Here is a 17,052-nt window from a genome sequence, read left to right as displayed (position 1 = left end):
TTCCCAAGTGTTGTTGTTTTGTTTGGTAGGTTTTTTTTTTAAATGTACGTGCTACTCAGTGTTTATGCATTTGGAGTGGAAGGTGATGAGGTTTGATTGTCCTTAGTTCTTGAGGAAGATCATTCCACAGTTTTGGACTGGCCCCAAAGAAAGCTCTCTCTCTTGCACAGATGAGCTTTACCCAGGAAGTTCAGTTGTACTTGAGAAGCAGAATTGTTGACCGTGGTCTTCATCTTGGAGCTTTAATTTGTCTTGGTGTCTTCCATCTACAGTGGAGTCCCATCTTACGCGGGGGTTAGGTTCTAAAGTCAGCGCGTAGGGCAAAAATTGCATATAGTCAAAGAGAGAGAGAGACAGAAGAATGAAAGAATAAAAAAGGGAGCAACACAACTTCAACATTGTTGTGCACAAACTGGAGTGCCGTAGAGTGGCCAGGAGCATTGTCTACGATCAGCAACACTTTAAAGTCAAGTCCTTTCTCTTCGAGGTACCGCTTGACCTCCGGAATGAAACACTTGTGGAACCAATCCAGAAATAATGCTGCCGTCACCCAAGCCTTTTTATTTGATTGCCAGAACACAGGCAGGAGATTTTTGTTCTTGCCTTTTAGGGCCCGGGGATTTGCAACCCTGTAGAGCAATCCCGGCTTTATTAAATTCCCAGCTGCATTGCCACAAAACATAGTCACACGGTCTTTAGCTGTTTTGAAGCCAGGGGCTTGTCTTTCTGATTTCGAAGTGTAAGTGCGGTTGGGGATTTTTTTCCAGAAGAGTCCAGTCTCGTCAGCATTAAAAACTTGTTCCGGAAGATAGCCCTTTTCTTCTATGATTTTCTTCAATTGTTTGGGGTAGGCTTTTGCTGCCTCTTCATTGGCAGATGCAGCTTCACCAGTAGCCTGCACGTTTTTGAGGTTGAGCAGTTCCTAAAACTGTTAAGCCAGCCTTGGCTGGCTTTGAATTCCTTCTCATCAGAAGGCTGTCCCTCTTTGGTGGGAGGTTTGAACAGCGCGTAGAGGCTAAGAGCCTTTTGTCGCAACGTGTTGCCATCAATAGGCACATATTTACAGTTCATGTCTTCGAGCCATAAGTTTAATGCCTTTTCAGTCTTTACTAAAGTCTTATCACGCACTTAGCTCGTCACCTTAGTAGTTATTGGAGCACTTGATGCCACAGCTTGACGAATTTCTCTCTCGAATCTTGATGGCACAGATGCTAGATTCGTTGTGGCTATATTTACGCGCCACATTGGAGACCGACATACTGTCTCCTCAATAAGTCCAACACAGCCAGTTTTTCCTCCAGCATTGGAACAGATTGCTGTTTCTTCGGTTGAGCACCAGATGAAATAGTTGGCTTGTGTTTAGGGGCCATGTTGTACGAAAAATACATATCTTTAAACACTAGAATCACACTCAGTGCGGCGACATGCTCACTGGATCGGCGGGCAGCGATCAATCCAGCGGGGGTCGATTTATCATGTCTAGACTAGACGCGATAAATCGACCCCTGAGTGCTCTCCCATTGACTCCTGTACAGCACTCCACCACCACGAGTTATTGTTATTTTTCTTTTTTTTTTTTTTGCCAAGCGCGTATATTTGAATTCGCGTAAGTTAAATGCGCATATGATGCGTCTCCACTGCATAGTGCTGGTTCTAAATTGATGGCACTGAGTACTTACAAATGAGATGAGGTAAAAAGAGCAAAGTAGAGGATCAGAAACAGGACAGAGAGAGAAGTCTTTTCTTTTAGGACATCTTCCCCCCACACACACTGGAACCTAGAGTGGGCTAAATTCTGCTGTTTTACACTTGCATACCTTCAATGAACATGCCAGTCAATGTGGTTTTATGGAAAATAGGTCCTCTCAAACAAACCTGATTTCGTTCTTTCATAGATTTACACTTTGGTTGATAAAGATAACTGCATAGATAAAATATACTTTAGAATTTGTAAGGAGTTTGATTTAGTACTGCATGACCTTCTGATTAAAAAAAACTAGCACCAGACAATATCAATAAAATACATATTAAATGGATTAAGAACTGGCTTAGTGACAGATCTTAAAGTAGTTGTCAATGGAAAAACATCATAAAAACAAGTGTGTTTCTAGTGGGATTCCACAGGGTGCAGTAGTAGGACTGACGCTATACAATATTTCATCAGTGATCTAGAAGTAAATATAAAATCACTGCTGATAAAATGTACAGTTGACACAAAGATTGGGAAAGGGGTACATAGTAATGAGGTCAGGGCAGTCAAACAATCTGGATCACACAATCTGTGTCAATTCAAACAATTCAGCCAAATGCAAAGTTTTCCATCTAAGGACGAAGAATGCGGGCCATGCCTACAGCATGGGGGACTGTATTCTGGAAAATGGTGTATCTGAAAAAGATTTAAGGGTCATAGTGGATGAGCAACTGCACATGAGCTACCAGTGTGGTGCTCTAGCAAAACAGGCTAATGTGACTTTTGGATGTATTCAAATAGACTGTAAGGCCAGAAGGGGTCATTGTGATCATCTAGTGTCCCTTCCTGTGTAACATTGGCCATAGGACTTCCCTGAATTATTTCCAGTTTGAACTAGAGCGTCTTGTTTTTGAAAGAACACCTAGTCTTGACTTAACAATTTCCAGTGATGGGGACTCTACCACAATCCTTGATAAGCTGTTCCAATGGTTAATTACCTTCACTATTAAAAATGTGCACCTGTTTCTAGTCTGAATTTGTCTTGCTTCAACTAGTTTCAACAAGATGAATTTTGTGATGCCTTTGTTAGACTGAGGAGCTGTTTATCATTAAATTTCTGTTTACCATGTAGGTACTTACAGACTGTGATTAAGTTACTCCTTAATCTACTCTTTGTTAAACTAAACTGATTGCAGTCTTTTACTCTACCACTATAAGACATGTTTTCTGTTTCTTTAATATTCTTTTTGTTCATCTCTAAATCTTCTCCAGTTTATCAATATCCTTCTTGAACTGTGGACACCAGAACTGGATACAAACAGGGAAATAATGAGTAGGGAGGTGATTTTACCTCTTCATACAGCAATTTACATTGATATCCTTGAATATCCATAATGTGTTTGTCTGTGATTATACAAGCATACAGTAGAGAGCAGGCAGTGCGTGCAGAAATCTTTGACAGTAAAACTATTTGTAGGAAACACATTTGTAGTAGTAGTCATATATTATTATTTTATAGTATTTTCCAGAGACCCAATCAGGCTTGGATGAGGGTGAGGGAAGAGAGATTCAATCAAATAAATGTGATTTTTATACACATTTCCTTTAACCATTTATAATGTTTAATAAAAGAACCAGTTAACCCCATCTATTCTCCCCTCCCGCTTCCCCAATCCATCTTTCATTGTCTAATGTCTTACTGGCATCCTGATAGAGGCGAATCTCAAGGAGAAATTTGAAGGGCATGATGGGTGTTACCTATTCATTCTGGGAAGGTGTTTCAGGTGTAAGAGGCAGCCTGGAAGAAGAAGGCACAAATATGTACGTGTAAGAAGCCCAAAATGGAAGGGGACTTGAAGGTGACGATAAAAATCTCAGTCTTGAAGCATTGGAGAATGTGACGCTACTACAGGGATTCAAAAATGGGAGTGCTGTGGTCAGAATGACATGCAAAAAGATTAATTTAATAGTTCTATTTTGTAAATACGAAAGGAAGACAATGTCAGCATTATGGGGACCAGGGAGGGGGAGGTAGTTAAGAAGAGAGATGAGAATTGTGTGCCTGGACCAGGAAATGGTAAATCTTCAAAGTATTATGGAGAAGTGGCAAAACTGTATTTCTGAAGTATCCATCACCTTAGTATTTAAGAGCTAAGCTTTTCTAATTAGATTTGCCTGAAGAGTTTGAAAGATTTTTTCACACACGGCTAAGTTCTGTTCTCAGTTACTCCTAGGCACCACTGTCAGAATCCAGTTGCACCAGTGTAACTAAGAGCAAAATTTGCCCTCCAGCATCATTTTTCCCCCAACACTACTTTTAGAGATGGGATCAAGCTGCAAATTCCAAACCCAGGCTTTGAACATGACAGCGTCCAGGTGTGTAGATGTGCACTTTTGTTTTGAACAATTATAAAGATAAGAACCCTTTATAAAATTGTGTCTGGATTGAGTTTCAGATTTTTAACACTTCTTAAATTTGAGCTTGTTTGGATCCAGGATTTTTGCTGAGGCCCATCTTCGATTATTTTGAGAAGCTTCCTGTATTTTTCTTTCGGCTGCAACCTCCTAGTTCTTTATGACTGAAGAGGAGATTTTCAGAAGCACCTAAATAGATTTAGGCACACACAAGTCTTATTGTTTTTCAATTAGGTTTGTGTGCCTAAAGCTCTCACTTGCTTCTGAAAATTTCCCCCTTAGTCCTCATGTTGTGCATGAACCTTAAAGGATAGATTTGAGACTTCTAGGATTTGTCTTTTTTGTTTTTTCCAAGACTAGTATCTTTTATGTGGGTGCCAACAGCAAATTCTAAGACATAAATAATATACTAAGAAATAGTAACTTCTTGACCCGTACTTATCAAATTAAACTGTCAGGATCTTTTTATTTAAAGAAATAAAGGAGAGAAAGTGTGATTTCAATTAGCAATTATGTCACACGATAATTTTTAAACACTTTAGTACAAAATTTATGCAAAAGTGCTAAATCCTAATTAAACAACTTAAATTCTTTTTCCTTTCCTGAGGCAAAATAGCTCCTATTATTATTATTAATGAAGCCATAAAATTCAGGTTAACTGGAGGAACTTTTTTGCCATATTTCATTTTCAAATCTTTTTTTTCCATATCTGAAAGTTAAAATGAGTGAAACTATTTTATTAACCACTCTTTTGTTTAAACTGATGTGCCTTTTTTTTATTGCTCATGCTATGCTGTGAGTGGGGAGTACTTAATGAATTTGTATCAGGGAAGGCATATTTATTCTGATATAGCATGGAAGAACACCCTACTGATCGGTTTAACTGATTTTACATCTCATCCATTATCTAAGTTGTGAAAAGATTTTACAGTCTCACCAAAAGATCAGACTCATTTCTATAGAAAGCAATGGGATGAGATCACTTGTGGAGTTACTTGCAGCATATAAAATTACCATGGAAGGGGCCACACAGAATTGTAATACAACATAGTTTTGCGAATAGCATTGTTTCAACAGATATTGGTATTATGTAAACTGCAATGTGAGGGAAGACAAATATTGTTGCGAGAGGGGGAGGGGATTTTTTGCAAAATTTCCGTCTTTAAGATTTGTGAAACTTACACAAAATTGAATTAGAGTGAGATGAGAGAACCTAGGGAATTGCAGCCCTTTGTGGCAAAACATTGGGTCTAGCAATGTAAATCACATAACCCTTTATATTTCTTTGTCCCTACACATATCTCTATGAGAGGCCAGGAATAGGTAAAGTAAAAAGAAGAAAGAGAGTGGACAGTATAACTAAGCATCCCCAGAATGCCTATTTGTGTATTCCAGGATGGGCAGGGATGGTGTCCCTAGCCTCTGTTTGCCAGAAGCTGGGAATGGGCTACAGGGGATGGATCAGTTGATGATCACCTGTTCTGTTCATTCCCTCTGGGGCACCTGGCATTGGCCACTGTTGGAAGACAGAATACTGGTCTAGATGGACTTTTGGTCCTACCCAGTATGGCCATTCTTATGCCCAGCACATTGAGGCTGAGTCCTGACTGGGGCCTTTGGGTACTACCATAATCAAAACATTTATTAACAACAATACTGCAATCTCTCATACAGTTTGCCTGGCAAAGATACCTCCATCATTAAACAGATTACTAATACGCACAACTGAATTAACATAAGTGGCGATTAAACGAAAAATAAGAAATTATAGATAATAGACATGATAGCCAAAGAAAACTGACAGACAAGAAAGGGCTGTAACTTTGTTTGATCTGGACAAAACAAAAACATTCATTTCATTCCATTCCTTTTCCCCAGCGCTCCATGATGACTCCGATGTTACTTCTGGAGAGTAGAATCAGTCCTGTTGGCCTTGTTTTCTTTCACAGTGCTTCATTGCATAAAAATGTAGTTTCTTCAGCATGATAATAAAATGTGATTTTCTATAGTACTTACAAAATTGACAACAGAAGCTCAAAAGAGTTCAAAACGGAATTGCGGAGATGGAATTTGTGGCAGATAAATGTCCCAGTGTCAGGTTCCCCTGATATCCTTATTCATTACATCTGAATGCAGCTCTGTATCTAAAAATCAAGGCTGCTTTATCAGTCTTGCTTATAATGCCAGTCAGAATAGCTAACTGCTGAGAGGTCCTTCAGAGTCTGCAGGTGGGTCAAGACAGCATGGCTTCAGCACAGCGAGAGAGACGCATTTTACATTGTTGACTTTTCCTCTTATCCACAAGGACACAGAAATTAATGTGGAATTGATGGGTCAAAGATTTTGACACATGTCAAGACAGATATCTTCATTTTGGAGTATAAAAATGGAACAAGCTTGTTGCATATGAACCATTTTAGATAGCAGTTACAGCTCAAGCAACGCTACAGATTAAATGTGTTACTAGTCGGTAAAGGACATTCTGTGTGGCTGAACTCTTATGAAAAGACCTATAGAATTTAACAGGGATGAAACAAATACAATTCTAAAAAAAAATTAATAAAATTCTACAGCAATTCCCCTAACAGCCAACACAACTGAATAGAGAATCATCGTCTTTCTATAGTGTTGTGGTTTGTTTTTGTTTTGCTTTTAGTTTTTTAAACCATTCTAAAGAAATCTATGAAAGGATATAATATTATGTTTTGTGCTGTGGTTCAAGTGACCTGTAAAAAGTTCTCTTTTACTAAATAATATAATAGTTTTCCGAAAGGGAATGTGTTTGACTAGGTACTTTGCATATAAACTACTTCCAATATTAAACACTATAAAAAGCACTAAATTCAGCTTGTCCCCTTTTTGTATAAACAGATTTGCACTGTGAAAGAAAAACAACCCATCAGTATCCAATGATTTTGTATGTCCCACACAGCAAAAGCTCATTTGATTAATCAAATTTATTTTTATTTTATTACTTCTGTGACTGAAATCTGCTGGTTTTATCCCTAACTTGTTTTTATGACTTGTGGGTTGGTTTTTTCCAGTTCGTGTTCTGCCGTGAATGTAAAGAAGAATACCACGATGGGGAATGCAGCACTTTCCTCAGTTCGCAGGAAGCCATAGCCCAGAAGGTAGGGAACCACATAACTCATTGCATTCCTATAATTAGCTTTGGCTCAGCTAGAGCAACATTTGTAGAACTGGTCCTAATTATAATTGTAAGTAAAAGCAACCCTGTTTGTATTGAATTGCTCCAATCACTGGAACTGCTGAATTGGCTTTCCCATAGGTTTCAGACTCTTTAATTCATACAGTCATTGAGTTCTGCCAGAAACATGTAGAGCCCTGCTATCAGTCAATAAAGAAATGGCCTCCCTGATGGGCCTTTGGGATTGTGTCAGTTCAACATGAATATCTTTGAAATGCTTTCTATGAAGTCTTGCTTACTGTAGCGCGGTGACAACTCACCAGTGCAGCACCTCCTGCTGGTCGTCTTAGGAATTAGCTCTTTCCAGCCTTCAGAGCACCCTCTGCATGCCAGTGGCTCACTTACCGCTGGCCCCTGTGTCCCTTCTGGACCCCAGTGCCCTTTACCCTGGGGTTCTGCCCCAGCTGTACCCCCATACTCTGGGTCTTCCCTCCCAGGGGAACCCCCAACCCTCTAAACCCACCTTGCCTCAGTGGCTACTGCCAGTCATGATCTAACCCCCACTCACTGGGCAGACTGCAGTGTAATGGCCACTCATCAGCAAGGAGGGTTTGGACCTGCTGCCTCTGCCTATTCCCAGGCTACCCCTCTGTAGCCCCTGTACCTTTCCTGACCTTTTGCAAGGCCTGCAGGGTTTTCCAGGCTGGAGCTCCCCAGCTCCTCTGGCCTTCCCCCAGCCCTGTTCCACTCTGGGTACCCTGCTCAGCTTCCAGGTAGTCAAGCCCTTTTTCCCCCTCCCACTCCCCCCAGAACAAGTAAGAGAGACTGCCTGCCTGAACTCCTGGCTCTCAGCCTTTTATAGGGCCAGCTGTGGCCTGATTAAGGCATGGCCCCAGCTGTGGCTGCTTCCCCAATCAGCCTAGCCTATTGGCAGCCCTTTCCCAGGTCTGTTTTAAACCCTTCAGGGTGGGGCGAGTGACTACCCCACTACACTTACCCATCAGCTTATATTCAGCTCACCAGTTAGTAAATCAAGTGGTTATGGACTGAATCAGATTTTTACTGAATGTAACAAGTGCAGTATTGTCTTCCTAAGTCTGCAGACAGCCTGAAACAGCGGCCCTTGGAGGGCTGCACTCCCCTGTCCCACCACCATTAAACTCATTGAGGTTTTAACCCTTGACCCTGTGAGGACACTTTAATGTAAGTATTAACAAATTCATTGGTTATTTGAGCAGATAGGATGCGGAAGGGGATGGAAGTGAAGCAAATAGGAGGAAATTACGAGTCAATGTAGGGAAGAACTCAGACTACAAGACCACACTGCCTTTCAACCCACTAATGCTTGTGTAAGCTATAGCACACTAAAGGAAGTGGAGTTTCAGCCATATACACACCTCAGTTGCTAAAGAAAACATATGTCCCAGTTAAATTGAGATAATCCTGTTTTCTTATATGATGTCCCAGTGTCCCAGGAACTTCTTTCCAGGTACCTGAAGTGTTCCAGTTTTTCACTTCATTCATCAAAACGTTTGGGATTCTTATAATTACAAAATGTCCATTCAGAATATTTTGCTCTCATGAGTTAATCGTGCTGTATGTTTACCAGGAACACTCAGTCTACTGCAACCAAAGTTCAGTGTAATGAACAGTGTTTGGAGTAAAGAAAATAATCAAATAAGTTTGGATGTTATCAAAGCTATTCTTCAGCTCAGAGTGAATGTTAATTACTCTTGTTCAGTGTTTTCTGAATGAATTTATTCTGACATTAATTTATTGGGAAAAAAATGTCCACTCTGAGAAACTCACCTGTCACTTTTGAATCAGAAGCTGGCAGTAGCTACATCAACACGTGCTTTTTAATCCCCAAAGGAAAAAACAATTATGGTACCAAATTTCTGCTTCTTCTGTGCCCTGCTAAATTACTGGTACTGCTTGGATAGCCATATATGTGGGGCTTTGTCGTAGTTACAAGACAAAATGGTGTTTGATTGCTCTTGCCATGATCCTGCAAGCAGCAATCAACTTACACTCTGGTTTCCAATTCTCCCCTAAGGACAAAGGTGAAGGCTGTCATTGCTTCAGTCACTGGAGAAGATAGTACTCTCTCATTGTCCTTTAAGGCTGAATTTAGGCAAATAATGGCCATTATTTTTGGTATCTCAATATCTTGTTCCTAAAATAAATATTGTGTGCCATCAAAATAAATCCAGCATGCATCAGGTTTCCTGTTAACAGTCGACATTGCCTGTAGCCTTTTGGAGGCCTGATCTTAAAAAGGGTGCGCGCCTTCAACTTACACTGGATATATCGGATCCGAGGGCACTCAGCACTACCCACCAGGAGTTATGTACCTAATAGAGTCAGACCCAAAACATGGAGCAGCCTTAAGCCTGGACCTCCTCTACTGTTCCCCATTATTGTTTGTGATGATCTAACAGTACTATGTTAGATTGCATAGTACTGTCTGGAATCCTCTTGCCTGAATGGGAAGATCATAGATCTCTGTGACTCAGCCGACAGTGAGCTATTGGTATTCAGGCAATGTACCACCAACTGGCATAATTAGCAGTGCTTGTATGGGGGGGAATGAGGTGTTTGTGTGCTACCCCACCCTCCCTAGAGCCATTCTGTTAGACCACTGTCTGCCTGAAAATTATTCTCTCCCTATAATAACACTGGCCCAAATATTCCCCTCCCCCATGCCTGAAGAGGAACTAATCACCCCGCCCCCACCACACACATCCTTTCAACTATCATCATCATTGTAGCACCTAGGAGCCCTAGCCATGGACCAGGTCCCCTTTGTGCAAGGCACTGTGCAAACATAGAACAAAAACACAGTCCCTGCCCCTACGAGCTTACAGTCCAAGTCTAATACAAGACTACAGATGGGAGAGAACAAGGAAACAATTAGATAATACTGGTCAGTATGATGGGTGGTGGTCTCAGCACACAAACAGCTTAACCACTGTTAGGTTTTGTTTTTGGTAGGGCTCACATCAAGGGAGAAATTTAAAGAAGGCTAATGAGTTAGTTCTGCAGATGCTTATGAGGTGCTCCTCCCCAGAGTAAGAAGCAGCATAGGAGAAAGCACAAAAGTGTTTGAAAATTTAACAGGTGTGCGATGGAGGCTGATGTTGTGGGCCAATCAGAGACAGGAGTCAATCTCTTGATAGTGAATGACAACTGTTAGGTAGGGTTGGGGTGGGGATAATCTGACGGGCCTTGACAGTGAAAGCAAGTAGCCTCTGCTTGATGTGGTAGAGAAAGAGGAGTCAGGGTAGGGATGCAAAGGGGGGTGATCGTCAGAGTGACAGGCTAGGAGAATGATCTTTGCAGCAACATTCTGAATGGGTCTGAGCAGGGCAAGATTGTATTTGTCAAGGCAAGAGAAAAGGATGTTGCAGTAATTAAGACATGAGGTGATGAGAACCTTGAGGAGAGTTCTAGCTGTGTGGATGGATAGGAAAGGCCATATCTTAGAAATGTTATGTAGAAAGAATCTGCAAAACTTAAACATAGCAAGGATGTGAGGACCTAGAGAATGATCTGAGTTGAAGGTGACTCTAAGGTTATGGACCTGATTGATGTGTAGGATGGTGGTGTTGTCCACAGTGATGTAAAGAGGAGATGATGGGGGAAGCCCGTAGGGGCAGGGGAAGATTAAGGGCATTGTTTTAGACATGCTGACCTTGAGCTGATAGCTAGACCTCCACAGATGGATGTGAGAGAGAGGCTGAGAGTCTCGTTTGGACAGAAGGAGACTGGTCTGGAAAGAGAGAGTCTCGTCCTATGTTATTCCATAACACTATTATATTATTAGCATTATTTATTTGATAAACTTCAATGACATGCTCTGTGCTGTACAATAGATACCAAAATATGAAAATAGCCCCTGCCCCAAGGAGCTTACTTTGCCACACTTTGCACATAACTTCATTGATATTTTCCAGATTCTTCAACACCTCTTCAGCTTCCTTTTTCTTTTGTTTTAATTGATTAATTGCATTGGGAGAGGGGAAGGTTTGGTATTTTTTTTTTCAAACTGCACTTTCCAAGTTCTCATCACAGGAGGTAGACCCCGATGATGCAGAGAACTCTGCCCGGGCACAAGAATCTGTCCATATGGAGTTCTTTGCAAGATGAGAGCTGCAGGCTGCTGGGCACTGGGTGTTGTGGAAGGGATGGTCCTGGGTTAATCTCAGGTCATCCACCACATTTGGGAAGGGAGGACAGGCGATAAATTATGTGGCCTTTTTTGTGGCCAAATAATCACATTGCACATAAAACCCAGGACATTACTGTATATTTTTTTTCTTATTTAAGGGTGAATGCATGAGAGGTGGAAGTAAAAGTGCAGTGGACAAAAGAGATGTAGGGCAAAGGGTAACAACCAAAGACATGGGAATCCCAGATGAGAGCTTTTGATCGCAGGAGAGACAATGAAATATAATACATTTTACATGGTTTCCCATCCCTGAAATTTTGCTTTTTGCCAAATTTCAGGAGATTACAATTCTTCCAGAGGCAGGCATGCAAAAATTCCAATATGGGGGAGGGCAAAATTACTTTATAGGGTTTTGATAACCCTTAGTTCTGTGAATGTACATTGGCTCAAGAGTAGCGTCATGTTAATAACTGCTGTATTTCGTTAGAGGACTGTTATGTGTATTTGCACATGCAGGCGATGAACTTGATGATCTCCTTTATCTTTTTTATCTCTAATTTTCATGATCCTGTAAAGCATTCTTTGAGCCACATTAAGAGGTGAATGTAAAGGAATCTAAGATGATGCAATTCACACCTTGTTTCCAGCCCCTTTGGTGTGTTTTAGTTATACCAACTGAGACTCAGATTCCCACTTTACATCCCCTTATACCTCATTTCTGAATGTGGCTCCATGAGCCTGAGTATACAAAAGTCAAAAGTGGTGTAATTTACATACTAAAGGAACAGAAGAGACGGGTGTAGGAGAGTAAAAATTTGGTTGGTTTTATGTAATAGTGTTGATGTAATATATTTAGACTTTTATAAGGCATTTGACTTGGTACCAGGTAACATTTTGATGAAGATATAAAATTAGCATGGTACATAGTAAATGGATTAAAAACTGGCAGGTTTAAAAATGCAATGAAAAATTATGAATAATCTTTAAGCCACTGTTTCTGGTGAGGTCTCACACGGATTGGCTCTTGGCCCCAGGCTATTTTTAAAAAGAATTAACATTTTTATCCATGACCTGGGAAATAAGATAGATAATTTCTGATAAAGTTTGCAGATGACACAGAGATTGGTGGGACTGGTAAACAATAAAAGGACATGTCACTGATAGAGTGATCGGATTGCTTGATAAGCTGGACGCAAGCAAACAATATGTGTTGTAATATGGCTAAATGGAAAGTCATACACTTTGGATGGCCTATATTCTTTGTTCCTTACAGGATGGAGGACTCTATCCTAGGAAGCAGTGACTCTAAAAAAGATTCAGGTTGTGATGGATAATCAGCTGCACATGAGCTCCCAGGGTGACACCTTGGCCAAAAGGGCTAATGCTATCCTTGCATGTATAAACAGGGGACTCTCTCCACATTACTCTTTCAGGACTCAATCAACTTCTGGCAGTTCTGTATCGAAGAGGACATCCCCCCCCCCCATCGCTGTCCACTAACCAAAGGTCACAGGGGTCACTTCTGCCTCCCCTATGAAAAGCAAGGATCAGCTCTGCGTCGGCTCCGGCCCACAAGCCTCTGACCCTCCCTCATTACAGGGTAGGGAGGGCAGACACATCGTTCCATGGACTCTGGTTCTGGCCTCTGGGCATCTATATACTGATGGGAATGATGCCGGTACCAACAATGTCAGTGGTGTCAGCATATCAGGCTACTCTGCTTTTCAGTGCCATCCTCACTGCTGATCCAAGAGTTCACAAGGCTGGCGACCGTGATGGCCCCTCAGTTGGAGCATGCCACTGAAGTCTCAGCACCGCACCGTGAAACACCCCTTCCTGGGTTAGTATGGATGTGGTACCAGAGATAGGCACTCCAGTACTGTCGTTTGCAAGAGGACCAACCGTGCCTATGGCACTAACCTTTTTGGCATCGATGGTGCTGGCTACATCAGCGGTACCAATCCCAAACTTATTCTGGGCCACAGATGAGTCAGATCACCTGTTGGCTCCCTCTGGAATTGCCCTTCCTAAGTCTCCAAGGTACCAAGACTCCTTTGCTTCAGAGATGGGATCCTTGTCCTACTGTTCTAGTTCACCTGAGGGAGTCTGGAGGCCACTGGTAGATCAGTATGGCTACCAAGGTTGGCAGGCACCCGAGGCTGGTCATCTCTCTGCTAGCATTGGGAGCGTTGGAGGAGGTTCTGTGAGAACACTGGAGTTGTGGGTTCTACTCCCGGTATTTCCTGATACTGAAATGCAAGGCTGGGATGAGGCCTATCCTCGACCTCCATGGGCTCAACAAGTTCATCAAACACATGAGGTTCCACATGGTCACTCTAAGCTAGCCTCCTTGCTTTGTCTCAGAACAACTGGTTCACTAATCTGGACCTTCAAGACATCTACTTCCATGTGGCCATTCTGCCGAGTCATGGTAGGAGATGGCCACTTTCAGTACACCATTCTCCCATTCAGCCTCTCTTCTGCCCCCTGGGTCTTCACCAAATGAATGGCGGTGGTCCTGGTGTACCTCAGAGGGAAGGGAATCCATATCTCCCCCTACCTCAATGACTGGTTGCTGCAGGGCGAATCCAGAGAGGAGGTGCTCAGCTCCTCCAAGCTACACTTAATTGACCATTTGGGACTCCTCCTAAACACCATGCGGTTGACCTTTGCCCCCACTCAGCAAATAGAGTTCACTGGGGCCATGTTAGGTTCCACAAAGTCAAAGGCAAGCCTGACAACCGACCATTTCCAAGCGATCTGACAACTGTGCCTCAGTTTGCAGTCACAACTATCCATGACAGTCTGCTTGTGTGTGAGCCTGTTGGTCCACATGTCTGCTTGCACCCAACTCACCAGGTTGTGCTTTCACCTTCTTCACATGTGACTCATCATGGTTTACTTCCCTGCCCTGCATTCTCTGGACAAGTTGGTACACTTTCTTCCATTAGTCCTGGAGTCCTTGAGCTGGTGGGAGTCCCCACACAAGTGTGACAAGGGGTCCCCATCGTGCGGCCCTCTCTGACCAAGTCAGTGGTTTCCGCTGCATCTCTTCTGGGTTGGGGAGCGCATCTGGACTCAATGAGGGTGTAGGGTCTGTGGTCGGAAGAGGAGACCTCGCTTCACATCAACATGCTGGAGCTTTGGACAATCCACAACACGTCATGCCTTCTGGGACTTTATCAGGCATTCAGTGGTTCACATACTCACGGACAAAACCACCACAGTGTACTATGTGAACAAACAAGGGGGAGCTCACTCCACATCACTCTGCCTGGACTCAATCAACTTGTGGCAGTTCTGTACCGAAGAGGACATCACCCCAATAGCTGTCCACTAACCAGAGGTCTCAGGGGTCATGTCAGCAGGATTTTCTCCCCGAGCCAAAAGTGGTCCCTGAATACAGAGGTCTTTCGGATGGTGTTCGCAACATGGGCATCCCTCTGGTAGACCTCTCTGCGACAAGGGAAAACAGAAAGTGTCACCTATTCTGCTCTATGCGGGGACTCAACCTGGGCTACTTCTCCAACACTTTCCATTGCAGCTGGCAGTCAACTCTGCAGTATGCCTCCTATCCCAGTGCTTTCCCAGGTCATTGCCAAGCTCAAAGCAGATCAACCCAGACTCTAGGACATCTTGGAGTATCTATTATGCCTTCAGGAATTGGACCTAGCACTCAGTACCCTGGGAATGTGCTTGGCAGCAAAATCTGCTTTTCATCCACCTATCCAAAGGAAAACGGTTTTCTCCAATGCCATGGTGTCGAGATTTCTGAAAGGATTTCTCTGCCTGCATCCTCCAGTCCAAGAGCCAGTCCCCTTGTGGGACCTAAGCAAGGGTTTAGTGGTTCTAATGGGGCCTCCATTTGAGCCCCTTACTTCCTGTCTGCTGCCCCTCTTGTCTCAGAAAGCTGAATTCTTGATAGCCATTACCTCTGCCAGGAGGGTGTGTGAGTTGCTGGGCCTCCTTGTATGCAGTTCCTCATGGACAAGGTTATGCTTCGGCCACACCCAAAGTTTGTATCCAAGGTGGTCTCTGTTTCATTTGAACCATATGGCAAGCTTCCTCCCTGAAGAAGCAGTGCCTCCATATGCTAGACCAGTGGTTCTCAAACTGGGTTGGGACCCCAAAGTGGGTTGCAACCCCGTTTTAATGGGGTCGCCGGGGCTGACTTATACTTGCTGGGGCCTGAAGCCAAAGCCTGAGCCCCACTGCCCAGGGCTGAAGCCGAAGCCTGAGAGCTTCAGCCCTGGGAAGCGGGGCTCAGGTTACAGGTCCCCTGTCTGGGGCTGAAGGCCTTGGACTTCAGCTTTGCCTCTCCCCTCCCTCTCCCCACCCATGGCAGTGGGGCTTGGGCTTTGGCCCTCCCATCAAAGGCAGTAGGGCTCTGGCAGGCTCAGCCTTTGGTCCCTCCTCCTGGGGTTGTGTAGTAATTTTTGTTGCCAGAAGGGGGTCACGGTGCCATGAAGTTTGAGGACCCCTGAACTAGACATTAGATGCTGTCTAGCCTTCTATCTGAAGATGACTGAACAATTTCGTGCTCTGCCTCGCCTGTTCGTATCATATGTGGACTGCATGAAGGGTCAAGCAGTCTCTGCACAAACCATCTCTAGATGGATAATGTCTCGCATCAAGACTGCGTATGAGATAACATTGGCTCTGCCTCCTCAGCAGATATGGGCACATTCAACAAGAACACAGGCAACATCATGGGCATTTCCACATTGGACATTTGTAGGGCAGCCACATGGTTATCTGTACATACATTTACAGACCATTACATGACCACTGCTTCTTCTAGAGTGGACGCTAATATTGGAAGGGCAGTCTTACTCAGGTAGCGTCTGTCCCCCACTTTCAGATGGGGATACTGCTCACTAGTCACCGGCTTGGAATACATGTCTGCATCTACTTGAAGAAGAAGAAGAAATTGTTACTTACTGTAACTGTGGTTCTTTGAGATGTGATGCAGACGTGTATTCCACAACCCGCCTTCCGTCCCCTCTGTGTCAGAGTCTTCCCCGGACATCTGGTGTGAAGGCGCGGTGCCACTGCATATAGCCAGGAGAGGGGCTACAGGCATGAGGCTCGAGTGCTGCCCCTCTACTGGTGGTAGTTTCCGGCTCTAGCACGCAGGGTGCATACACACATCTACTTGGAATACACGTCTGCCTCACATCTCAAAAAGCCACAGTTTCCGTAAGTTCCCATTTCTTTTTTTCTCTTGAGAACTAAGAGACAGGGAGGAAGAGAGCAGCAGTACTGCATTTTCTCCACAAGGTGGTGGTATACTACTGACAAAATGGCTGGTTTGTATTTTTGCGGTATGCAACAGAGGAGATGGAGTGCTGGCTCTTGTACCCCAAACAATATAATTAAGTATGTCATCTTTTACGTTGTCTTCATCCCATCTGGATCATGGAAAAATGAAGGAGTTTAAAAAAAAAGTCCAGCAATATAGTCTTTTTGACAGTGTGAGTGCTATGACTGTTTTTCTTTTCCCTCCAATGCTACTGTGCAATACAACACTCGTGTATGGCATATGAAACACTTGTCTAAGGAGTATATGGAGTGAAATATGTATGGTGAGCCAATGTGGCTTACTGAAGATAATTTGAAGATTCATAC

At 43.2% G+C, this 17,052-nt stretch overlaps 1 protein-coding gene across 3 annotated transcripts in view; it reads left to right on the top strand.

Moving 5' to 3' along the window:
* Positions 1-17,052, top strand: part of PRKN (parkin RBR E3 ubiquitin protein ligase) — a 1,278,888-nt gene that overhangs the window by 1,242,497 nt on the left and 19,339 nt on the right. For all 3 annotated transcript variants that reach the window (XM_084622668.1, XM_084622669.1, XM_084622667.1), the window contains one exon: positions 7,150-7,236. In XM_084622668.1, the coding sequence (XP_084478794.1) occupies positions 7,150-7,236 (87 nt within the window). The remainder of the gene's footprint in view (positions 1-7,149; positions 7,237-17,052) is intronic.

Source organism: Lepidochelys olivacea, assembly GCF_965140295.1.
Source record: "Lepidochelys olivacea isolate rLepOli2 genome assembly, chromosome: 3".
In the NCBI taxonomy this organism is placed as follows: Eukaryota; Metazoa; Chordata; order Testudines; family Cheloniidae; genus Lepidochelys; species Lepidochelys olivacea.
Note: the sequence above shows the minus strand (reverse complement) of the source record. Positions and strands in the feature narration are given on the sequence as shown.